At 29.5% G+C, this 26,456-nt stretch overlaps 3 protein-coding genes across 5 annotated transcripts in view; 1 reads left to right on the top strand and 2 right to left on the bottom strand.

Moving 5' to 3' along the window:
• LOC121129797 (neural cell adhesion molecule L1.1) overlaps positions 1–26,456 on the bottom strand; it is a 297,246-nt gene that overhangs the window by 95,641 nt on the left and 175,149 nt on the right. Inside the window, exons 1-4 of one of the 3 annotated variants that reach the window (XM_071893369.1) lie at positions 25,636–26,379; positions 25,327–25,565; positions 24,678–25,271; positions 24,376–24,602 (exon numbers count right to left, since the gene is read on the bottom strand). The exons of the other annotated variants lie outside the window; for them this stretch is intronic. The gene's annotated coding sequence lies outside the window, so the exon portion shown is untranslated. Of the gene's footprint in view, positions 1–24,375; positions 24,603–24,677; positions 25,272–25,326; positions 25,566–25,635; positions 26,380–26,456 lie in introns of those variants that run through there. 3 annotated transcript variants of the gene reach the window in all.
• LOC121129345 (uncharacterized) lies at positions 335–1,080 on the bottom strand. The gene is made up of 2 exons (XM_040725058.2): positions 951–1,080; positions 335–877 (listed from the first exon to the last, which is right to left on the bottom strand). Exons 1-2 carry the CDS (start codon positions 954–956, stop codon positions 503–505), a joined length of 381 nt encoding a protein of 126 aa, XP_040580992.1. The 5' UTR covers positions 957–1,080; the 3' UTR covers positions 335–502.
• On the top strand, positions 7,673–8,245 carry LOC121129242 (pro-resilin). Its single transcript, XM_040724950.2, has 2 exons — positions 7,673–7,753; positions 7,804–8,245. Exons 1-2 carry the CDS (start codon positions 7,748–7,750, stop codon positions 8,167–8,169), a joined length of 372 nt encoding a protein of 123 aa, XP_040580884.1. The 5' UTR covers positions 7,673–7,747; the 3' UTR covers positions 8,170–8,245.

Below are 26,456 nucleotides of genomic sequence, written 5' to 3'. Positions count from 1 at the left end.
TATTACAATGATATCTTTAAGGCATATTTCATACCCTTTTTCTGAAAAGGAGAGAGGATAAAGTCTTAAATTTTATGAGAGTTAGAAAATAAAGATTTTAACTCCTCAGTTGTTTAAATATTTTCATTTAATTACGAGGTATTTTCACTGTTTAAAAGATTTTATTCGAGTTCAAAAAATAATATTAAGAGCACTAAGAATAGTCTAGAAAGAAAAATAAGCAGCTGACTAAAAAGTAAAAAAGAAATCCCCATAAAAGTAGGATAATTAATTGGTTCATTAACTTAATATATATTCAATTAATCATTATCATCAAATTAAACTTTAAAACTAATTACTCATATACCATATATTTATTCTTTTTTCATTTCGTTTAAATGTTGTAGTTTTTTTTGGGTTATTCCATACACATACATACTAACTTTTCACTTTAAAATCATAAATTGTCATAATTTTCTTCAATTATGATATTTATACAGAAATGATACAAGTAAAAATTAATTTAATTAATATAGAATGGGATGTTATACTGTCCATGTGAAACAGAGCTATGACCCGGACCAGAAACGACATGACCATGAGATACTGAGCGATGTCCGATTGGCCTTAAATCCCCATATTTAGTATATGAGACATCAGCTATAAGCCCGGAGTTGCCATCATCATAGTAAGATACCGTTTGAATGCGACCATCAGGGAGATGCACGTGATATTCTCCTCTTATACCCTGTCCGTAAGAGGACTCTGATGCTCCAAAATTGGTTCCATGATAGTCATCACGAATATCATAGCCATATTTATATGTAGATGCTAAATGTGGATAGGAACTTGTGGCGATCAATGGGAAGGCAAGGAGTAATAAAGAGAGTATGGAAGCCTAAGAAGGAGGACAGGAAGAATCATTGAATGATACCCCTGATGAAAATCACTATCTAATGCTAAAAAATTACCTTCATGATTTAATATTGTGTGTCTTTGAATCGGATATAAATACTAATGGAGTAGCTTGATTAATATTGAGGAGTATTTATAGCTTCATAATGACCATTACACATACACACACACACACAAAATAACAACATGCATTTGAAGGACAAAAAAGAAAATGTCGATAAGATATTGAGTTTAACATTTACAATCAAAAGTCGTTGAATACTTTCTTTGCATATATTTTTTATACGGCTTGATATCAAACTTTCATGATTAACATTTAAATAGTTTGAAAAGCTACGTATCTACATAAAGGATGCAATATTATTTTTCTTTTTTTTCGTTATGCTAATTTTTGATGTATTAATATGCATATTCTACATATCATCTACATGCAAAAAGTAGTACAGACTTTACTTCCTTCTTTCTTTCTTTAATTGAGTATTATGCAGATTAAAATCCGAACAACTTTAAACATGTATCATTAATGCACCTGGAACTCTTTATTTACCCATTTTTTATTCTAACCTTTTACTTTGTACGTACATACTTTTTTTGAAAGTAATGTCTTCTTTTTTGACATGCATACAAAAAAAAAAAAAGATTGTCAATGGTTTTGATATTATTTTGCTAAAGGGGTACAATAGCTAATATTATTTAAGTGATGAAGATACTGATTCCCTCAGAGAGTGCAATCTTGATTGATGGATGGGGGCATGAGTATAAATCAAGACGGATGTGTTGATCAATGAGTTCATTATTTCATATTATCTAAGTAGTACATCCATCCTATAAAACAGTGTTGATTGTTTATACTTTTTTGCATTGTATCCCCCATTTCTAAGTGGATAACAAAATATAATAATTATGAGACTAACGTTAATATTTTAATAGATGCCGTTTTTCATCGAAATCAGAACAGGATACATAATCAATAAAAACGCTTTTACATAAGTTTTATGAATCCAACTTTTAATTTGATGATTGTTTTGAGGGTAAAAAATGACTTTGAACGATAATAGTCCCGAATGACTATAATTCCAGACATTACATAATTCAGATAACAGAGAAAAAAACTAAGCTTCGTTTTGCATTCTGCGCTCATAGATAAATTCGATTATTGTCTTCAATTCATTTGTACAAATTCCCGATCCCTCCCCTCTCCCTATGTTATTATGACACAATTTCATTGCAAGTATTTTGATAATCGTGTGCACTTTGATTGAAATTTATACAGTAGTCGGACAATCAAACTATGGTATGATATGAATTTGTGAGAAGAGACCTATCTAATTTTGCAAAATATAGCTCGGTCAACAGGTTATGCTGGTCCCTAAGGGAGATCAAAACCTACCAACCTTCCTACAGTTTCATTTCCAACACCAATAGCTTAGAAGTAAGTCAAAGATAAAAACACTCTTTCCTACATTGAACAAAGAAATTAAAATGTCGGTTTTAACACTTTTGCTCTAGGCCCACCACATCTCTATTACAAATTTTAATTAATTCAACTTTGACGACACTGACGTCTACTACAAGGTCCTTGGGTACTATGTCTTGTCATGGTTAAAGAGCACGTTCTCCAGGGGCAACTATGTGTTTACCCAAAATGGTGCTCCGGCACACACCTTCAAGAAGGTGCAGTATTTCTGCTGAGAGAACATGGCTGCCTTCGCCCTCACGCGATGTGAACCCTCTGGACTTCGCTGGTTGGTGTATCGTGGAGGGCAAGATGAACAAGACTTCTCACGCGAATGTCAATTCCCTGAAGGCCGTGATCACAGAGGAGTGGAACAACTTGTCCTTGGACTTCTCAAGGCCGGCTGTGCTTCTGTTCGTCCCTGTATTGAAGCCATCATTCAGAATGGAGAGGGAAATATCGAATAAAAGGTGTAGAAAATTGTTGTATTACCAATTTTTGCTTCAAAATTTTGCCATAAAAATGGCCCAAAATAAAAATATGGAGAAGTAAAAACGGCTTTAAATTTTTTCTTATGTGGATATCTTACCCAAAATTCGGGATATGATCATGGAGGAGGATCAAACAAATATGGATGAAACCCTTACCATTGATCCCAACCCTTTTTTATAAAAATTCATCCATGTCAAGTACAAATATATATATTCCAAATAAATATATATACAATTTGTGAAAAAGGTTATAAATTGGTCTTTTATAAAGGCATAATTGTCATTTCTACACCTTATATACTAGACTGGTCCGTTTTAGGTTAATATTTTTCCTCCTGCACAAATACCTTTTCTGTTAGAGACATTCATAAACGTACCTTAGCTAAGTTTGAGGCCTCAATACCTATGTCATGGTTCACGCTTTTTTTTTAATTACCCTAAAGTTAATACAAATACAAGGTTATACCATAATGCGTCCACGACTGATGTTTGACTTCCACCACGCTTTTAATTTTGACGTCATTGTAGGTGAGTGGTTGTATGTTTTGTCAAAATCTATTGTCCCTGCCCAGGAGTCGCATAGTGCTTTATTTTACAGAAAAAACGGTCAGAACCCCTAAATATTAATATTGTTGAATTAGGTTTTTTTTTTTTGTATACAACTAATAAAAATGTGTTTATATTTTGTTGTTCAGGCATTAAAAAACAATTTAATGAACAGTAATATTGTTTTTTTATAACTTAACTCGCGAGTATATTATACGTTTGAGAATATAGCAATAATATACTATAATCGAGTTCAAGTTTGAAGGATATTTAGATTCGTACATAATTTTTAATAAAAATGTGTCAATGCATAAGTTAAAAGTAACTATTTGACAATATTTTTTTTTAAGTTTTATATTTATTTAAAAAATATTTTTTTGTTTTTTGAAAATTTTACTACTTTTATGATTTAAATACATAAAATTATTTCTACACCTAATGTTTTAGTATAGAAGAACAAGTGTGCACATAAAAATCTCAACAAGGTTAGTTAAATAAATATATAATATCAATTTTTATAGTTTGGCCGTTTTTTTAGGGAAATAAAGCACTGTGAGTCGGTACGATACATTAAATTGAAAATTTTAGCAATAATGACATCATCGACTACGAGTGGTTGCATGTTTTGTCAAAATATGCCTGTCTTGCCCAGCAGTCGTCGGTACTTGTATTTCTATTAACCTTGCCTATTTGGAAATATTTAAGCTTTTTGTACCATCCCAAATATTCCAAATCACTTAAAAATTATACTTTTTATATCAGTAAAAAATATTGTACACCTTGTTTTTAATAACTTCAGGATTGGATATAGCTTATTTTTGTTTAACAACTATCACTTTAAATAGGGTTATACACATGTATTAAGTCTTTTTATTTTTGATAAAACAGCAAAATTATAAATCATTAATCATCATTCACTCATATTAGGAACAGTACAAGAGACTTGAAATTGACAAAAAAATCGCATTAAAAAAATCAAAATGACTTGAAATACCTGAAAGTAAGTTGTTTATTGTCCTCAGCAGAAAGGGAATGTGTTTGAGAGGTATAAACAAGTAACACACAAAAAAATATGGTTTTATATTAAAACATTGAGTTATGGTCATGTAGTTTATGGAATAAAATGTTTATGCGACGTATCAACATAAAAAGGAAGTGGAATCGTTTCTGTAAAAAATCGATCCATGAGCTAATAACATAATTTAAGTACTGCTCTATGAATTATATGAACATTTTTTTATCCGTTGGATTGAAATTGTGTTTTTTATAATTTAATTTGAAAATTAAATTCAAAATCATTAAGCTATTTTATAGCTAAAAATCGATGTTGATGAAAACCATTCATTAATAAATATCAAGAATGATTCTGTTCAAATACAAAGATAGGTAGAAAATTCAGTTACTCTACAAATAGATGTTGCAAGAATATTATCAAACTTGAAGTTAAAATAGCCCAATTCTTGAGGCTATTTTTTAAAGTGGGTATACTAGTACTAACATAAACAACGGGGATATTTAGATATCTAAATGCAACCTTGTCAATCTTTAAAACAAATTGAATGATGTAGCTCAATGGACAACACGCTCGATTCTAGAGTAGGAAATATACCTAATGTATATATATCGACATCAAAGACAATTGTAGGTCAGGTAGAGTAATCTTAATGCTATAATGTTTACTTATGACATGGTTTCAGATTCGCCCTCGTTTTTACTGCTAAAAGTGTGACAAAAATATTTAGGGTAGAAAATAAACATTGAAAATTGTTTAATAAGTATTTTCTAGGCTAAAAATGTCTTTAGATTGTGTTTTTTTTAAAGTTTGAATCCTGTATTATGTTTTGTTTGGCTAAGAAATTTGAATTTGTGACTAATTTTCCCTAAAAATGACAGTTTTTGCGTGACAAAATTTTTGAAATCCCAAATTTGTAGACCAATAGAATCTTCAATGTACATCAAAATAACCATTATTTATGTTCAAATGATAGATAATGGCCAGGACTTTAATATGAAACTCTTTGTTCAGTTGTTTCTTCCATAACTTTTCTACAATGACCGTTTAAAAAATATGTATCAAGTGACAAACGGAACCAAAATTTACACTTTTTAATAAATTCCTGGCTTTAGGTACCCATACCTACTGATAGGAAAAGACTACAGACTTGATATACCCATCATTTTATTGCTTATTTCAAAGGCTTCAAATTGATTTGTAATTTATATTATTTCTTATGCGGTGACATTAAAAAAAAAAAAACCTACTACTCACAATTTTATTGACGTGTGAAAAAAACAAACGTAAAATGGATGGTACATAAAAACGTTAGGAGCTAAATATTCGAAAATTAGATTGTTTGTACCTGAAATAGTATATTTTAGGCTGATGTGTTTAATTTTCTCCTACCAGCTGTAATATTTTAGATTTTTTTTTACGATTTACGTATAAAAATTCTATACAAAATTTGGCATTACGAAAGACTGCAACAAAAATACGGAATGAACGATATTCTTAAAAAGTTAATCGATTATGCCAAAGATAAGATTACTTAATACTTCTAAATAATTTTTTGTTTACGAAGCAACAGAAACTCAATTTTTTAGTAAATATCCATATTTCGAAACGAGTCATATTGCTCAATCATATGACCAGCAGCTACTTGATATGGACTAAATCAAGGTCAAATTTGTTTAAAAACAACTACAGGTTCTCAAAACCACGGTATTTGTTGATTCATTTTTAGAACTTCAAAATGCGAAAGAGTTATTTTTATTTCTGTCAGATTAGACATATCTGTACAAAAATGAGTATATCTAAAAAACAATTGCATATTTTGTATTTCTGACTTTAGATTTGAAGTTTACATTAAAATTTTGGTTTAGAAAACATGGATTACTTATAAGAATTAGAAACATGATATTTTCCAAATTAGGAAGTGAAACCGGGGTCGAATTTCAAACCATATCTTATACTCTATCAGTGCAACTCCATCAGACCAGTAAAAGGAACATTATTAATAAAGTAAAAAGAGGCCAAAAAATTGAGCCAACAGTAATTTATAACAACCCTGCATGTGCCACTTAAATACAACATTTTGATAATATTTGATTAATTATCGAAAAACCCAATAAATACATTGAATTGTCTCAGGAATGAAAAATATCTCTAAAGATCAAACGTTGTATGTTAATTAAGACAAATTCAATTATATTTGCGATCTAGTACATTTATTGGTAAATACACTCTTTTATGCTATTAAGTACAAAAAAAAAGTTTTAGCGAGGAGAGGGAATAAAGATTTAAAGTTGTTGACAAATCTCTTCATAGATTAAAAATAATATTGGTCTTGTTTTTTTTTAAAGAAGTTCATAACAAAGAAATCCTCTTGTAGTTTGACTATTAAAAGTAATTTCTACAATACAAGAATAATATTAATATTGATTTTGTCGGCTTTGGACAATCCTTTGATAAGATTATTCATAAATATTAATGTTTGTTGAAAAAGTTATTTGACAAATACCAAACTATGAGTACTGAGTAGACTTATATATTATTTAGAATAAGTTGGCCCTTCAAAATCAATGTTTTACTGTTACTTGTCTCACTTATCGCATATTTTTCTTGGTCCTTTTCGATGCGTTTTCCCCTTTCAAGTAGTAAAAATGTAAAATATGGTATATTTTTTTCCTTGAGACCTCATACTCGATACACGATAATTCAAGACTAAATTAGCAAAGCACAATACTTTCAAAAATTGTTTGTAGTATACACTCACAAATTTACAACACTTTATCGTATGATCCAATTTCACCAATAATAACAGAGATATTTTTTGTTAAAATACAAAATTACTTTTTGTCCAACGTAATATTATAGATTTTTATTGTGTTATATAGTACTTTAATTTCGAGACAGACAAAGATTTGTAGCACTCATTTTTTCTCAGAAGTGGTTAAATTAAAATGATTTTACGTTCCATTTATGTTTAAAATAAAAACGTCAGCAAATGTTGAGTAATTTACCATTTTCGTAATGAGTTAAATGGTGGAAAATAAGCTAAATTTATTCCAAAAACAAACTAAATTTTATACACTTTGATATATTTCCCGCATTTTTTCTTGATATTTGTTCAAAAAAGGGTGAAAAACAGAACAAACAAAAAAATCACAGATGCAGTACCTATTGGATTAATTCATAAGAAGATTTAAAGACCTTGAAAACGAACGCCTTTTTTTGCACAAATAAATAACATAGGAACATAGGTTTGTGTTATTTAGTTACATATATAAAGGTTTAAGTTTCACTACTCCAACATCAGTATTGGCAAAATCTATCTATTGACCAAATACACATATATATAACATGAAGGTACTTAAAAAATATTTATTAAATACCTAATATGACTTATATTCTTTCAGGTATTGATCATATTATCTGCTCTGGCCTCACTTGGTTCCACTCGACCCCAATATGGTTACAATCCAGTCTCTTACAACACCCCAAGATACTATAAATACGGCTATGATGTGTATGACGACTATCATGGAACCAAATTTGGAGCCTATGAATCCTCAAATGGTCATGATACTACAGGAGAGTATCATGTTCAATTACCGGATGGCCGCCTTCAAACTGTGAATTATCGTGATGATGGATATTCTGGATTTATTGCTGATGTAAGCTACTCTGGCTATGGAAAACATTCCTCTCATGCTCCTATCCACAATTTGGGATATGGTTATAGAGGAGGATCAAACAAATATAGATATAACCCTCAACATTGATCCCAATCTTTTTTTATAAAAATTCATACATGTATTCCAAATATATTTATTCCAAATAAATATATAACTTGTTAAACAGATTATTATTTTAGAAATGCATAACAATTATCTTCTTCATGTATTAGATGGGGTTCCGTTTTTAGGCTATTATTTTTCTACAGCACAAATACCTTTTTCAGATAGACAAACATAAACTAACTGTAGCAAAGTCTGAGACCTCTCATACTATTTTTGCTGTGGTACACACTATTTTAATTTGGAAAACAAAATTGAAAATTTTTAAGCTTTTTGTACCATCCACTTAAAAATTGAACTATAATGCACCCTTGTTTTTAATAGCTTAAAAGAATGAATATTAATTTGGAAATGTTTATTTTTTTAAAAAGAGATCCATGATATATTTATTAAAAATTAAGTAAGTAAAATCTACCTGTTGGTCATCAAATTACTTTTTAAAATATATTAACATTAAAAAAGAGGACTCAATAGTTTTTTTTGCTTCTTTTCTAAAATCTTGTTGCATTAACCATTTATAAATATAAATTGTATTAACATCAAATAATTACATTACAAAAATGCAATTAACTACAAATATAAATGATCTATTAAATGTATCCTTATTTATTTGTAACTCTTTACTTAAAAAAGAAGAACATCTGGATAATTTAGAAATAACATTGTATTTTTAAAGTAGAAAACAAAAATCTCAATCAAACTCTTTAAATCTCACAAATAAAAAAACGAAAAAGTAAAGAAATTTGGTGTATTAAAAATATACCTATTAGAGCCAAATAAACCACGTAAGTCAAAAAATATATTTGAGCTAATCAAAATAGAGAGGAGGAAAAAAGATCACTTATCTCTCATTTCATGATATTGATTTTTGTTATATACATCGTATGTAGAAACGATTCTAATCTCCATTGTTTAGATACCTTTTTTTTCTTTGCAATTTTCATTTTTTTAAATAAAAAATAATGAATTGGGTTTCCTTCTCAATCATTTTATACTACTCAAAAGAGAAATATATCTTAATTATTGATAAAATTCATTGTTTCAATGCCAATAAATAATTTTGATTATAATTTTATTTGGATGAGGAAAAAATTATCTGCGAAAAATAATTATATGAAATTGAGTACTATTTAAATGTAGCTACTTCTATATGTACAGTGTGTCCCTGGGAAGAATCGTGAACAAATTTTCCCAAGCTCAACTTAATCAAGATTCTAAAAAAGGACAAGTACTAAGACAATGAGACTTTATTTGAACAACTGAATCTCAAAGTGGTCACCTTTGGCACCCTCCATGGTCTCCATCCTAGGCATTGCTAGTATTCTTCACATATTCCTCAGGCGCCTCAGAGGCTACAGTATATTTTTTTAATGTCGGTTCGGCAAAAATGTTTACGCCCAAAAGTCCGCTTACGCTGAATTATCATTCCCCATATTCGACAAATGCTAGGTGAGTGTCAATCATTAATGTGGGATTTAAAATCGATCCTTGAAATCTTCCTAAATTTTAAAATGCCCCCTACATACATGGTATTATTATCACAAATATGAAATTAAAGTACCTATTTTACTTTACCGATTGAATTTCCAAAGAAAAAGCTCAAGTATCTTTTATACAAGATATACTTATTCTTAAATGAGGCTTAATTAAAGTAAGCCTCATTCTTACAAGTATCGGATGTAAGTATTTCCAAAATGACAAGAGATACATATATTCATAATGACATCGTGTTACTGGCTCATACCTATGATGACATAATTTAGCAAAAATTGTTAAAGTGACGTCTTTTGTGTTCCCAATATTTAGAAAGGGACTTCAAAATGTAAATTTAAAAACAAAAATAAAATAGTTTTTTTATTTTTAAATTGAATTCTTATAACCCTTTTTGAAGAAATTTAATTTAATTACGTTTATTTTAGAAAAAACAACAACATATTTATTTCTATACTAAAACGACCTTCTTCTATTTTTAAGAAGTTTTTGGCCCCTGTTCCCTAAGCATCAATAATGCTTTTTAAAGGTAGATCATTTGAAAATTAGTTGATGACATGCAGAAGAATTACTGCATTCCAATCAGGTATTATCAACTCTTCCTTGCCATGTCTTCTCCTGATAAGGGGACTCAATAATATTTGAGAGTATGGAGGGTTGTTATTTAGAAAGAGGGAAGCTGCATGGGGGGGGTAATACATGCGTTAAAAGCAAAAACAAGCATCGAATGGATGAAATTAAGTTAAAAATGAAACAACTCAGTAATCTCAGTTTTAATACAAATGATCATTTCAAAGATACTGGAAAAACTGGCACAAACTCTCATCTACCTTCATGTGGAGCATGAGCTCAGGATAATCTTTTGTTCAAAGAAAATTTGCTCTAAAAGTTTAATACATCAAAGATCAAGAAAAAAAATGAAGTGTTTATTTTTCAAATACAATTCATGATAATGTAATATTTTGTACACTCAAGGTGAATATTGAATTTTAGAATAAGCTAGTCGATTTTCTTTTTGTTTGATGACCATTGACATTAAATCTAATTGAATCTGATTAATTACTCCAAAACCTTTTAATAATGATGATATTTAGTCGTATTTTTGAATTCTAGGTCTCCTGTCTTATTTATTGTTTTTATTTTTTTGTTTTTTAAATAAAATTTGAACAATTCTTTTTTTAATATTTTATAGTTTTATAAATAAAAAAACAATTTCCAGTTATTGATTTAAAGTTGTTCAAATATATTTTTTTTAAAGAACTAAAGTACGTACATACATTTTATATATGCAAAAATAAACTTTAGAATCTTCCTTCTCTTCCTCAGGTTTTTTTTCTGCCCAGTAACAGATTTTGTTCTGTTCTCTATTAAAAATTAGAAGGAATCTCGCTGAATGCATTAGCCAGTTAATTCGTCTTGGATTGCTCAAATACTTATGAGAATTCAATCTGTTCAATTATTTTTCAGGTAGTAACGAATTTGTCTGGAAATCCATGTACGTACAATCTTATTTATTATTAAAGGATACCAAGAATATGGTTGTCATAAAAAAACTATTTATTTTAAGAAATATAATCAAATAATTATATTGACAAAATATTCTAAAAAAATAAAAAAACATAATTTTCTAAGATAACATTTTTTTTTTTAAATAATTTTCCTTAAGACGTATTTAATGCCATCTTGGGATTTTATTCAGGTAAACGTAGACGACCCCTCCCAAAGAGGAAACGTGGTCTTATGCCTAAGTGACCACGTGGTTTTTATTGCCCCCATAGAAAATATTTAATTCCTTTTATAAAATCTACGACACATACTAAACATAATTACGAATATCTTGTTTTTGAAAACTTATGTACCTGATATCTCAAGATGGTACTCGTCACATTTTTGCTCTGGCTCAACAATACGTATATATTTTTTCTATGTTAATGCTTATATAAATATAATTGAGTAGCTTTTGCTCTAGCTATGCAATTTTATATGTAAATGTGACCTTAAAAACCGTTTTTACATTTATTCGCAGGTATTTTATCCCCTACTTTTAACTTCAGCTTATTTGCGAACCACATAAATAGCAACAAATGCATTGGTAAATAAAGTTATTCCAAAGCCTAAAAACAGCAAACTATAATTTAAATTACATTTGTGTATAAATTATTACAGGTTTTTTTGTTTTTTTTTCATTTTTCTTTAACAAAAAAGTATAATAAATGTTGATAAAAAGTAATTTTTTTTAGCATTACTAATATGAAAGCAAAAAAAAAAAATGCATTTATAACATAAATTAGAAAACCTAATTCTTTTCTCTTAGGAATTAAATTTATATATAAATTACAATACTTTTTTTGATATTTTATTGAAAAAAGAAATAAATCATATTGGTTGGAAGAAACTTTTAACCATACAATTTATAAAAAATAAAAATCCTCATAGACCACAATTACATTTTGCTTCAAGGTATGTATAAACAATCAATTATCGCGGTGTAAGTGATATGGATGACGTTTTTTTAACAAGTAGATAAATATATAGCGGAAGAGGAAATTTATGTACTGAAATTTAATAAACCTTAACTATAAAAAATACCTATTGGATGTTTAAAAAAATATAATTTTATCAATTATTAATCCTTGAAAAATATCACCAAATCACAGATGTACATAATATATAATTATATATTATTCAACATATGTATTTATAAGTTTAGGGCTAAGGGTATTGAGTTAAATACATGTAGATATAGTTATTTAAATATGTATATGCAATTAAGACTCATAAAATAGAGTTGTTTACAACTCATGATAATCTCAAATGAGTTTTTAATATGCCAAAAAAAAAAAAAAAAATAATAATAATAATCAATTATATATATATTAAATGTTAATTATACCTTTAAAAAAAAATCAAGGGTAAAATGGATTATCAAACAAATGGGCCTTGATTTTCTACTTTTGTTTTATATGGTACGTAGGTATTGATTATATATAAATAATATATATATTGAATGAGAAATATCAAGTAACATCAGTCGACTCAATCATCACCACAATTCATAGTCGAAATCATGAAGGTAATTTTTATTAGTTTTTTTAGGAATACACATCTTTTAATCAGTCAACACAACATCCTTTTTTATCAGAGTGAAGTTAAATTTGGATGGTTTATAAGATTTTCCGATTGCTGAAAGAAAGTAGGAGGTAAATAAGAGATAATATTTTCGATCAATTGCTGTTTTTTAGTGAAAATGAAGGAAATCTTGTTATCGATCGATTTATTTTTGATTTATCAGCATTGTCAGATGTGGAAATGTTTAAAAACACAATGGTTTTCTAAGAATGTCATGAACTGATGTAAAATTTAATTAAGCACTAGTCAAGTATGTTACTTATATAATTTACTTATGGCGAACATTATAACATTTTTGCAATTATACAGATACTACTTTAGTTTACCATTTTGACAAATTTTTGATTGCAATTGACAGATCGTATAGTTTCAAAGAGATGTACTCAAATATCACTCTTGCTCAATGTGAAGTTTATATATTTCTTTAATATAGATGTGCGTACTAAAATATTTGTTCGAAGTTAGATTCTATCCTTCTCTAATAATGACATAATTTATTTACAGATTTTTATCCTCCTCGTAGTTTTGATTCCATACTCTTTATCTAATACAATTCAATTCTATTCCTCACCTTCAATGCATTATGACCATGGCTTAGTCATGGATGACTTTGACTCTCATTGTCGAAATCAATGCCTATCATCCTATTATCCTGGAGTAAACTATAGGAATGACGTACAATCAATTTATATGCAGGATGTGACCACCTATAGAGACGGCTATAGACTTCTTCATTACTCTCATTAATAACGATAAAGGAAAAAATATATCATAATATTTTAAATTTGTTATTTATTTATTTGTGTGAGATACTGTTTGTTATTCCTTTTTTATATTATTTCTTAATCTTTTTCATTCATAACTTCAAATTACTTAAATATTGATGAGGGTAATATTAAGAAAAGTAATATTTTCTTGAATTATCGTATATTTCTTTAAGTATATAGAGGATGGGGATTTATAATCTGGAACAACTTTGGACCACAATATCTTGGCAACTCTGAGGTCGCACCCAAAAGATTAAAAAAACTTCAATTATGGTTAAGAAATTCGGTGTTATGCTATAATTTGTCTGAATCACGTAATTAAGACCAGAATTTATTCCAGAAAGACCAACTTTTTGAAGGCCTGGGCAAAGGAAATGTGGCCTCTCTGCTCGCCAGATCTTAACACCATAAAATACTATGTGTGCAACGTTTTGGAAAGAGAGTCCAACAAACGTGTACATAGCACTGATGACTCCTTCCCGGCTTCCATTCTAGAGAAAGTGGCCAACATGGACAAGGAATTCATCATCAACGCCTGTGCTAGATTAAGGGCCAGGTTGGAAGCTGTGATTGACGCTGGAGGTGGTTGGCTTGAATGGTTGAATTCACTATAGACTATGTAAGAGCAAAAGATTTGTGAATTGATTAATTTTGGGGAATAAATTGTAATATTGTATTGCCCTTACGATTTCCGTATTTAAAATTCCGCCCTGTACATAATTAGGAGGGATTTGTAGCCATATATTATAATACTAAGTGTATATTCATATACTTTATCAGTAGAAAGTGGATTTGGTCACGTATAACTCGTCATACAAAATGGAATGGACACAAAAGTACCTTATCATTTATGTGCGTTTTTGCGCTTAAAGCCATACTTCTTCAGTACTTTTACATAATTTACATATAGATTTAATAAAATAATAGAGGGTTACTGGGTAACAGAGGGATTCAAAGCCGTAGGTACTATACCCAAATAGTATTGATATACGTACTTAAAGTAGTATTACGTAATACAAATTCATACCTCTATATATAAAAAGGTATTCACTTATAATATTCTAGAAATGTTTAAATAATATATTAAACTAAAATAGGAACTCGGTAGATCGCAAAACCTCAGCTTAAAATATAATTAAGTAACGTATCTCAATTCGTTCCTAAGTTATGTTCGATTATGCAATTTTTACGTTTAATATTACCTTGACCTTGACCTTTGATCTTTACATTAGGTAATTTAAAGGCATCTTACAGTGATTATATATAATATCCGTACTAAGCTTGATCAAAATGTATCAGTAGATTCTGCCGTAATCCTGGTGAATAACAAACAAACAAACATATGTAAAACATAGTCTATGTTCAACTTCGTTAGGATGTAATGATGCCATTGATAGATCATTTGCTTCATTTAATGTTTTATCAAATGCAAAATAAAAAATATTAATAGTAGGATTCTGAAGAAATTAACATTAATGAAAATATTTTTTCGGATAACAATTATTGAACTTGAATGGCCATTTATTTCCAAGTTCTACAAATGAATGGTCTAGTCAAACACCTGTGGTTTTGAGTTCCTAGAGTTGTTCTCTGGCAAATTTAACCTTGTTTTAGTCAATATCAAGTAGCAGCTGCTAATCATATGATTGCACAATGTCACGCGTTCCAAAATATGGATATTTTACTCAAAAATCGAGTTTCTGTTACTTCGTAAAAAAAAAAAAAAAAAAAAAAAAAAAAAAAAAAAAATCAGGACTTAAATTGGGCATCGTTTTCATAGAGAAGTATATCCTGGGCATAATTAATAAACTTTTCTAGAATATCACTAATTCCGTATTTTTGTTGAGGCCTCCCGTAATAAAAAATTTCGCATAAAATTTTAAATGCGTAAATCGTAAAAAAAAAAAAATCTGAAATATTACCACTGGTAGGAGAAAATTAAAAGGATCAGGCTAGACTATAATATTTCAGGTACAAACGACCAAATTTTCAAGTATATAGCTCAATTTTTTTTATGTACCATCCATTCAAATGACTGACGGTATATTTTTTCACAAGTCAATAAAATAAGCGTGTAGGCGTTTTTTTTGGTTTTTTTAGTGTTCCGATAACAGAAATAGTATAAATAAGTTATCAATTTCAAGCTTATTAAATTTAAAATAAAATGATATCTAAATTAACCCTGTAGTCCTTTCCAATCCGTAGATATGGCTACCTAAAGCCAGGAATTTATTAAAAAGTGTAAATTTTGATTCCGTTTGTCACTTGATACATATTTTTTAACGGTCATTGCAGAAAAGTTATGGAAGAAACAACTGAACAAACATTTTTATTTTAAGTCCGTGTCACTATCTATCCTTTGAACATATATAATGGTTATTTTAATGTACATTGTAAACTCTATTGGTCTACAAAATTGGGATTTCAATATTTTTGTCGCGCAAAACCTGTCATTTTGGGGAAAATTGGTCACAAATTCAAATTTCTTAGCTACACGACACAAAATACAGGATTCAAACTTAAAAAATCATAATTTACAGACATTTTTACACTATAAAATACTTCTAAACAATTCTCAATGTTTATTTTCAAACCTAAATATTTTTTGCACACTTTTGGCAGTGAACCCGAGGGCGAATCTGAAACCATGTCATATGTATACAATTTAATTTCCATGAAGCTCGGAAATTTAATAAAATAAGACTTTATTTTTGAATATATGGGTCTTCGACGACTAACACGTTTCCTTTAAAAATTCAGATAAGAAAAATATTTTTGTATGATTTTGATAAGAATATAAAAGCTGTTGCCAAGATATCCTTTTTTCCGTGAACGCACTTTTGTCTGATTTTTTTTTTTTTTTGCCACCAGAAACTTTGCCGTATGACATATCGACGACAAAAGACAATTTTCCGAACAATTTGCCGAAGGAACAAATGTTATTTAATTTATTAAAATATACGATTGTATATTTATTTCAATTTAAAATTATAGTATGAAAAATAAGGTATTATTTTTTATCTTCATTCTAAATTATATATTATTTAGAATAAAGAATAAAATTTAATTTAACTACACACAATTATTATCATGTTTTGGGTAAAAAGAAATGTACTTGCATATTCTATTAAAATGAGATAACGATACAAGGAGGAAAACAAAAAGAAAAACAGGCAGATCCAGAGATCTAATATGTAAATTAGATATCAAGAAGAGAGGATCTTTGACAAATAATCGTTGGTAAACATTCTAGATTGTGCATTCTTTTTTAGTATTTCCCATCGATGGAGAGATATATTTGATGATTATAATTCCTTGATTGTGGAGCCATGAAGGGAGTTCTTAGCTCTTCTGCTTCACTGCGTATATTATACTTTGTATTAAATAAGCCACTCAATCTTCCGCCTATCCTTATACTGTAAGGACGTTATAATGAACCAATCCGATAAACTCAACCTTACATCAAAGTTAATCCAGATCTCTTGCTCCACTATCCTAAGGACCATGGTAATTTTTACATATTCCTAGAATAGACGAAACAAAGTCTCCAATTCTTCATGGGAACAATAACAATTTTTCTCTTTAGGGTCTACCCAGGACTTATTTGTAAAAACAAAGGACGTCCCTTACCTGTACCTCGTCCATTTTTGAATTGTATCCGTTAATTGATTCTTCAAAATGACGTTTAGATCCCAATGTTCCATACCATCTCAAAGACCAAGTCAGTCGAACCTTTGCCTTGCCATGGATAACAGTTCCTTTTCCATTACTAATACTGGAAGCTTGCTGAATCATTATGTTTTGAATGAGATCTAAGACAATGAAAATCGGGATTGGAGCACCGGTATATTTACTTTTAAAATCTCGTCCTGAGAAAATCTGCTGTGTTATATGGGATATAAAGAAGTTATTCTTTCTATTACCGATCAAAGATTAAACTCAAAAAAGAGATTAATCATTTTACATTGACTTTAAAATTCACTGGTTATACCGCGCACATGCATCCTTATTTGAAGCTCCATAAACTTTTGCATTTTACACTTTTTAAATTTCTCCCCTCCTTTTTCTTTTTTCTCTCCTTGTTTCCATTTATTTTCTTCTTCTCTCTCCTTAATTCTATCTCTTCCAGCTGGTGCATACCAATATTTATAGACTTTTATTATGAGATCAATTCCAAAATGGGGTTAATCCGTGAAATATCGTCGTGGCCTTATCTCAAATTGACAACGATATGGAGCGTTTTTTGGAAAGCTCTTTCCTTAAAATTAAAGTTCATATTTTCAGCTATCTAATGATATACTTTTAAACTTTTTGAATCTATTCGTCTTAAAACTATGAGCATCTGAATAAAAGCACCTATTGTCTACTTTAAACAAAGATGACTGTAGTTATAAGTACGATGCAGACATTTTAAAAATGGTTTTAGAATTTTTTAACTTTCGGCTATAGAATATATTGACACAATTTATCCCTATCTTCAACATTGAGGGCTTAAAACAACTATGAACATTAAAAATAGCCAAAAATAACAAAAAAAGTATAGCCTTATTCTGAAGGCCACGAGACTCTGAGAGAAAAAATAAGGTCATTTGGAATCAAGGGGTGAAACTTTATTAAACTGAGCTAATACTGTTTTTGTACCATTTTGCTGTAGGACAGTGCAATTTGTTCCTTTCAATGATTTCAGATATCTCGTTAAAAGTTCCTTCTGCTTCTTGGAGAGAAACATTCAGTTTCCAGGCAGATATTCGAGGCTTCGATGGATTATTGAATGCTGCAAAAACTGGAAAATGGTCCGTCATGAATGATAGGTACACCATTCACTCTGCCAGAAGATTTGCCAACCAATTGAAGACAAAATATGATCAAGTCGACTTAGTTTTTTTATTATCAGGGGTTGTGTAAAGTAATTTTTGGGCGCAAACTTATCAAATATAAGTTCACTAAATTCCTATCATTATGAGCCATTTCTATTTATTGTAGGTATAGGTATTGTTAATAACTTGTATATAAGATATGATATGTAAGTGAATGAAAGTTTTTTTGCAGAAAAATAATTTTAAATATTATATTTATTAATGAGCATCATATAAACACAGCACAAGTAGTGTGTTGTTCGAATCTTTACTATTGAAGTATTTTAAATAAATTAAGCAATAAAAAAACACAACAAAGATTCGAATGGAAGAAGATCTAATCCCCTCTCCGTTATAAATTAGTGATAATTCGACATGATTGATTTCTCATACTATCATTTTAGATTGAATTGAAATATACAACCTATTTTTCGAATACACTTAATATAATTATATAATTAAAATCAATAGAAATATCATTTAGTGTTGCGTTTCTGTTATAAACTGTTATTCTTAGATCGGTCTAAGAATGTTATGATTTTGAGTGGACTGAACTAATTCGGTTCTTAAAACAAGTTCTGTTTAAACGGGTCTCAAATAAAAGTTATTTCTAGATCTGTCTTAAAGAAAAAATCGTTTTGCATTAGTCTCATTTATGTTTAGAATCGAAGACCGATTCTAAAGATGAATTGTTGATGACGTCAGTTGTGTTTCAAAATTGTGAGCATCGACAAAGTAAGGCCATATAAAGTCAAATGTGTTGTATAAATTATATTTGTCAGGATATTCCTATAATATTTCATTAGTGGACTTAGGAATACAACTTTTGGATCCTCCGAATCGAGAGGAAGGAAGTTGATAAATATAGGATTAAGAATAAGATAGAATAACTAGTTCATTGGTTTTCATCTAGTTACATTATGATTGTAACAATTGCATAATATACTTTTCTGTAGTAAAGTATATTAAATATTTCATTGGTCAATGTAATATAGTCAAATCTGAATAAAAGAAAAATATGCTTATAGTAAACGTTCTCTCAGATACTAATTTTAACGAATACAAAATATTTGGCATAGAAGTAACATGAAGAAAAAATCCTCATAGAGTCAGTTAAAAGGAATAAACTTTTCCTTACCATTTTTGGTGTCAACTATAGGAGCTCATGAGAGTAAAAAAATTATATAATGATTTTTCCTTTATCAGAGGTACAAATCGTAAGCTGGTGGCAACATTTTTTTACTGTATGTTTCTTTATAAATTCATTTCACCTTGCTTTTCAATCAATACAGATACATATCATGAGTGCCCCCCGAAATACACTTTTCAAAAAACCATTCATATTACTCCTTCGTAATAAATAATTTAATCCTGTCAGAGCTCTTCTCTTCAATGGAACATCAGTTATCTCTATGGGAGGTAGGAAAAGTGACCCTATAGATTTGAAAAAGAGTTGTCGGCAAGGCTATTCTTCAACTTCATTACTATTTGTTACTGCACGTAACGATCTTGCAGATTTTATTTGAAAGTAATTCTCAGGTTTTGGAGTAGACTTTGAGAACTCAAAACATATAATAGATATGCACGACGATGACGTCACATTAATGTTGGAGCCTAATTCTGAAAGACAATTAACTAAACAGATTAAGATTGTAATGGGCTACTTCAAAAAAATATGAAACGAGATCCAGTTTATAAATCAACAATAAAAAAACCACGATTCTTCCTATCGGTAAATGGAATCCTGATAAAGATTCTCAAATTGCAGATTGTGCTGTTAGAGGTGCAATTGAAATTCTTGGGATTGGATGGGACAGAAACGGTACCTCTTTTTCGAGCTGGACGTTTCTGATATATTAATTCGGCAATCTCCTCTAAGGGAAAATTTAACCTTCAGAAGAGAATCGATATGTATGTATAACTATTCATAATACAATATACTAAGCAACAGCTATTCCCTGGCTGGCCAATAAAGCAATCGGAATGGAATCTAGCTGGCTCAATTGATTTTTTCATAGATTTTATTTACCTGCAATCTAAAGACACAAATTCCTCATCAGAGGAGGACTATCTCTACTCTCCAGAATAATTCCTAAAATATACCAAAAAGTTTTAATTGATGCTAAGCGACATCCCAACGTTGAGGGGCAATCCACAATCTCATCAAGTCCGTGTTACACTTGGCTTATGCTTGAACATATTTAATAAATAATCATCTGGAGAAATTTTATCCATCTTTAGTAAGAATTCAAAGGATTGTATGGAAAAGAACACTTTCTTTTTTATCGTCCTCGACCATTGACATAGGTGAAACAAAATTTCAATAGGAAGTTTTATTTTAAAAACCTAGTAGAACCCAGAAAATTGGAATGGTTGGCTTTATCAAATAATATTGTTTCGATTCACGATTTAGGAAACAAGTCAATGTTCTAATGCGGTAAAAATTTTAACCACTCATGAAAGCCGCAGAATTTCAAATAATACCCACTCCATGGTATTTGACAATGTCGTTCGAATCAAATTTTAAGGAAGATGCAGAAGAAATATGTAATAAGTTTTTAAAAGTTTTAAACCTACCGATATCATGGAAAAAGAGAATTAAGAGCTCTATTGCAAAAATTAATGATGATAAAAGTTTTACTTTGCAATTTCAAATCTCCATAGGAAGTTTATTTTTTAATGCTCCTTGCAAATATAGTGGGAAATTATTCAATACAGCAATACACGGTTTTGCTGACTGCCTTGATCTTTCCATTAGGAAGGAATATATTTCCCATAACATATCTGGACTACGGAATAAGTTCATAACTTATCTGCTATTATTCGGGGTTAAAAGCTCCAACAAAAACACGTGCCCTGGAGTTGGCTCTCTCGAACTGTAAAAGTAGAATAGCTGTGAGGTTAACTGAAGGCGAACCAGTCATAAAGGAAGAACTGAGAGCTTTTTTATTGGAAGTAATACAAAGTATTCAGCTTTCACCATCAAAATCCCTGATCTGGATGGTCTATCGTGGAAATATGAGGGGGATCATATTCGCTACTACCCTTCAAGTTTGAATAACGATAGGATGTTTTTGCGTTGCTTGATATGCATCCATAGACAGTTTTAAAAAGTTCTGCGCCTCAAAAGTTCAATAGTTGTCTTTTTTATTGCCATTGAAACTATAGCTTTTGTTTCTCTTTTTTTTATTATTAATATTTAATTGTGAATTTTTAGGATTATTTTAATGTTTGTTTAATACCTATTGACATATTTTATCAGTCTTTTAGAGAAAATGCATATAATAATGTACATTATCTGTTCACCATGTTTATAGTAATCATGTCTTTTTAGTCTATGGATTTAATTATAAACTATAATACTTATTTATATATTTTTTGTGTATGTAACTTCCCTATACCAATAAAGAGAAAATAATAACAACAACATTCAATCCGTAAAAACCAAATCTAATATCAAATCAAATTATAATATAGTTCGTATATAATAAAAATTCGGAAATAGTCACATTTTCCTTTAAAAATAGTAATTTTATTTATCCGGATTTGACTGTATAAAGATAATTACTTTACTACATCAGATAAGTGTAGTATTACATACTCGTCAAAAATTGATACAAAACAGTAAGGACATATTTTAGAGATTGTATGATTTTTAGGGTTACTAATATATACAGATGTCAAGTAATTCATGATTAGGAGACTTATATTATATAATGCGGTAGGAATATAGGACCCCCCTGAAATGGGGTATAGACAAACTAAAAAATATATATTATCCGCAAGGTGTCGTGACAGTATTCAATTTATTAATAAGCAAACAAGTTAACAACCGCCATTTGACATTCACTAATATAAAATAGAAAAATATATAAAAATGGAAGACTACCTCATAAGTTGGGAACATAAAATCTTGAGATTCTTATACACTATCCGTACTGCCAACTCCACCTTGGGAAGAAATAGATAGCATCCGGTGTCGTGATTATAAAATAATTCCTGGGATTTTTTCAATTTATCATTCACGGCTTATTCCTTTCTCCGGATTCTAACACAAGCCAAGGATTTATGAAATATCTCGAAGTTCTTAGGCACTCAAAGTAATTATTTTTGTAATATATTCCTTCCCAAGGCAAAGTTGATGGAACGGATAAGGGATATAAATCAATAGATTTGTGTTCCCAGCTTAAGAGGGAGGAGGTTACACTTTCTGATTTCTATTCTATTATAATAACTTAAGGGGGAGGGGGGGTCAAAGCTTTTTTTAGAGTTTTATTATTTTGCTGTAACACGGCGCCACTTCTGACGCTTTTTTAACATAATAATAATTATTATGATAAAAATAGGTCTACTTCATAGTTTCAATTTTGTTATTTTATGATTTTGTTGATTAAATTGAAAAGGATATCCATGGAAGAGAAAAAATAGAAATGCTATACATTTACAAAATAGTCAGGATGCTTGTAAATAAAGATGATTTTCTTATACAAAAATCAATATTGAAAGCGGGCATAGGTTTGAAAATGTGGAAATCTCGTTTCTATTTTGTTAAATTATTCATTACATGGTCTTCATATTGATTTACTTTTTTTATTCTAGTGAAATCTAAAACTGATATTTATGAAAAAAAAAAATTACAATTTTTAACGTTGGAATATATCTACTCATTTAGATGGAACAAAACCTTATATCTGTTTAACTGAAGGCTATATTCCCTCCTCCTAAAATAAGTTATTAATTATGTTACCTATTGTTTCATCTCTTGAATGATGTAAGTTTATATCCACATTTTTTTACTCAGTGCTATGAATTATTATTAAGATATATATGTGAGCCGGTACTTCAGTTTGAAAGAGAAAATTTAAGTGATATAATTAATATAATATTATCTGCTTAGAATATAAAAAAAAACCAAGGTCTATCCACTCATGTCTATAGAAATAATTTAGACTTTATGTCAATTCCTGAATCTCATTAATTAATTATCAATTATGAAAAGAAATAATAAAATCACAGCTCTAATTCCTTTTCAAATCCATTCTGGAGCACTTTTTATCAAGCCTCATTCCATTCATTTTTAATAAAGGAGAATATTTAGGAAATTACTTTATCATTTTGTCAATGAATGGTACATTATTTGATAGTTCTTTAATATGTATATATTTATACAAATCTCCTTCGTTTCAAGAAAAGACACTTTAGGAGTATATTCGAGTAACTAATGGTTACAAAAAATATCATACAACGAGTAGGCATACGTAAAATATAACATTATTTGAAAGATTCTATCGGAGCCTAGAGTTTATTTTCTGCACATATTATATAGTTTAATTCACTTTATGTAACTATCATTTATCATTAGTCTTGATAAATGAGTTGAAAAATCTGTCAAAATTAGTCGATTAAGAATAAATAGATGTATATTATATTGGCATATATTTGTATTTGCCAAACATTTTATGTATAAATGCATACATATACTCCGAAGAAACCCAAAAAAAAAATACAAAATCATTTATAATCGTTGCTAAATGCATAAATCAATTTACACAGATCGTGTTAAATAGTTGTAGTAGTATAAATATGTAATACAATACAAAAATTTACAAATTTATATACTTTATAAACTGGAAAAGAGATTACATTCTTGACTTATTTGCTTGAAGTTCTAATAAAATGGTTAAATTCATTTTAAACTGAGAGTTTTTTATCAAAAATAAATTATTTTTTTTTGTAAAAGAGACTAATATGACTAATTTGAATCGATATTATCTTAAATAATCATTACTTTTTGTCTAAAAGTCAATTCTTGTAGCGAATAAACATTAAGAAAAAATAACAAATGGGATAAATTCCATTGTGATATAGTAATGTATAGAACTCACTTAATTAAATATATCATTAAATGAAAAATCACTGAAGTGTTTATTATATGCGGACGATCTTACCTTATTTCTTAGGGGAACACAAGAAAAACTGGCATATGCCATCTCCCAAGCCTTTGAAGTCATTCAGGATTTCCAAAAAAAATCAAGAAATTCCATCAATATCGAGAAGACTAGGATCTTTTCCAACTGTGAAGACTATCTTAAGACATATGATGGTCTTAGCGAGTTTTGTTTTGTTAAGTATTTATCACTTCTAGGTATTTAAGTTTCTAGCTGCATTCCTGATGCTGAGAGACGAAATGAATTAAAACGTTATCTACTTTACAGATAAATGTCAGAATTTTCAGTAATATCCCACTCACTATATATGAAACATTGAAGTCCTGGAATATCAATATCCTCCCAAAAACATTATATCTGCTGAGATACATGCCTTTTTAAAAGATTTTCTGAATGTGAGAGAATGTATAAATTAAGGGTAAGATTTAGTATGGGGCATTGAAGAGAATACGTTTCAAGGTCGAGTATTAATGCTCCAACAACTCGCTGATATCTTGGTTCTACACATATAGAAGGTATGTGAAAGGCGCTGGACCTCTCGTGGTTAAAACAACTCAGAAGCTCTGGTGATTTTTGGAAATTTAAATCAAAACAAAATTCTACCATAGGATTTATTCAATTTGCTGAACGGATCTGTATGGATCCATTTGAAATGTTTGGAGTGGTAAAAAGATTGGATCATAATTGGAGGAAGATGTGCTAAGTATGGAGCTCTATAATTGAGAATGCCCTCCCTTTATTAGGGCCAAACGAACCACTTAATTATAATCCTCTACTGAAAAGTAGAAGCGAGTTCCTTAGTAATGCAGGGATTACTTCTGCAGGCTGATATATATCAGACGGAAGTCCCGTATTGAATGACTTCTTTCTGTCCTATAGAACACGGCAGATGTTCTCTGGAAGAGATTTCAAAAGTAATTATATCAGTGCTCCAATCCCTGAATTCATTACCTTAGAAGTAACTCCTAATAAAATGATAAAGCAAGCTTCGACTGTTAGTATTGGTCGTAAAGAGAAGGATCCTTTATCAGCCACAAGGCAATGATTCGAACGGCTTGGTATTAGCGATGGCATGGAACATGCAGATCCAAACGTCATTTTGAATAATCCATTCATTGACACACGTCAAAAATGGCTGAGGTACAGACTAGGAACGTCCTGTATTTTAACAAACATGTGCCGGAAAGATCCTAAGGAGAGATTTTCGAAAAAAAAATAGGAGACCTCTTTTAATTTATTCTACCAATGTTTAAAAATTACCCCGATCCTTAGGATGGTGGAGGAAGAAGTCTTGAGAAACTTTCATGTGAGATGGAGTTCCTTTGATTGGTTCATTTTAACATCCTCACGATAGAAGGATAGGTGGAAGATTGAGTGGATCATCTCCAAAATACAATGTTTAATATATGCAGTGAAGTACAAGAACCAAGAGCTCCCTTCGTGGCTCCATGACTATGTCTCTAAGGCAATAATAATCCTCAATTCCTTCTCAATCGACGGGCGATACTATCACACAATGTTTCACAAATGTTGAATAATAATTACTTTCAGAACTAGCTCAAGATCCTCCCTTCATGAGATGATTTATTTATCAGATATTTAGATTTGCCGGTTTTTTTTGTTTTTTTTTTCCTTGGGCCGTTGACCTAATATTATTCATTAATTAAACATGCAGTTGTCGTTTCTCTTTTTAGGTTTTTTTTTTTTTAAATCAGAACATGATAATAATGTTACCATTGTTTCATTAATGTATTGTTTAAAATTAATAAATATATTTAACCATTAAAAGAAATATATATATATCATCATAATACCTGATCTAATCTAGTCGGATAGTAATAGATAATAAATCTAGAGTGAATCAAATAAAGTTTTTTAATTCTACGAATAAATATAAATACGATTTTAATCCACGGTTTTTTCTTAATGCCACACATTTAGCTACTCACGGGTTAACGCAAAATTAGTACTTTCGCCTTAAACTATCTAGGGGAAAGTTTTTTTCTGTTGAAAAAATGATGAAATTATGCTTTTGTCTCATATTATGCTAGTTCGTCAATCCATGAGGGTTTTTTAATATC

Source organism: Lepeophtheirus salmonis, chromosome 14 (genome assembly GCF_016086655.4).
Source record: "Lepeophtheirus salmonis chromosome 14, UVic_Lsal_1.4, whole genome shotgun sequence".
Lineage (NCBI taxonomy): Eukaryota > Metazoa > Arthropoda > Copepoda > Siphonostomatoida > Caligidae > Lepeophtheirus > Lepeophtheirus salmonis.
This window is presented reverse-complemented; position numbering and strand designations above follow the sequence as displayed.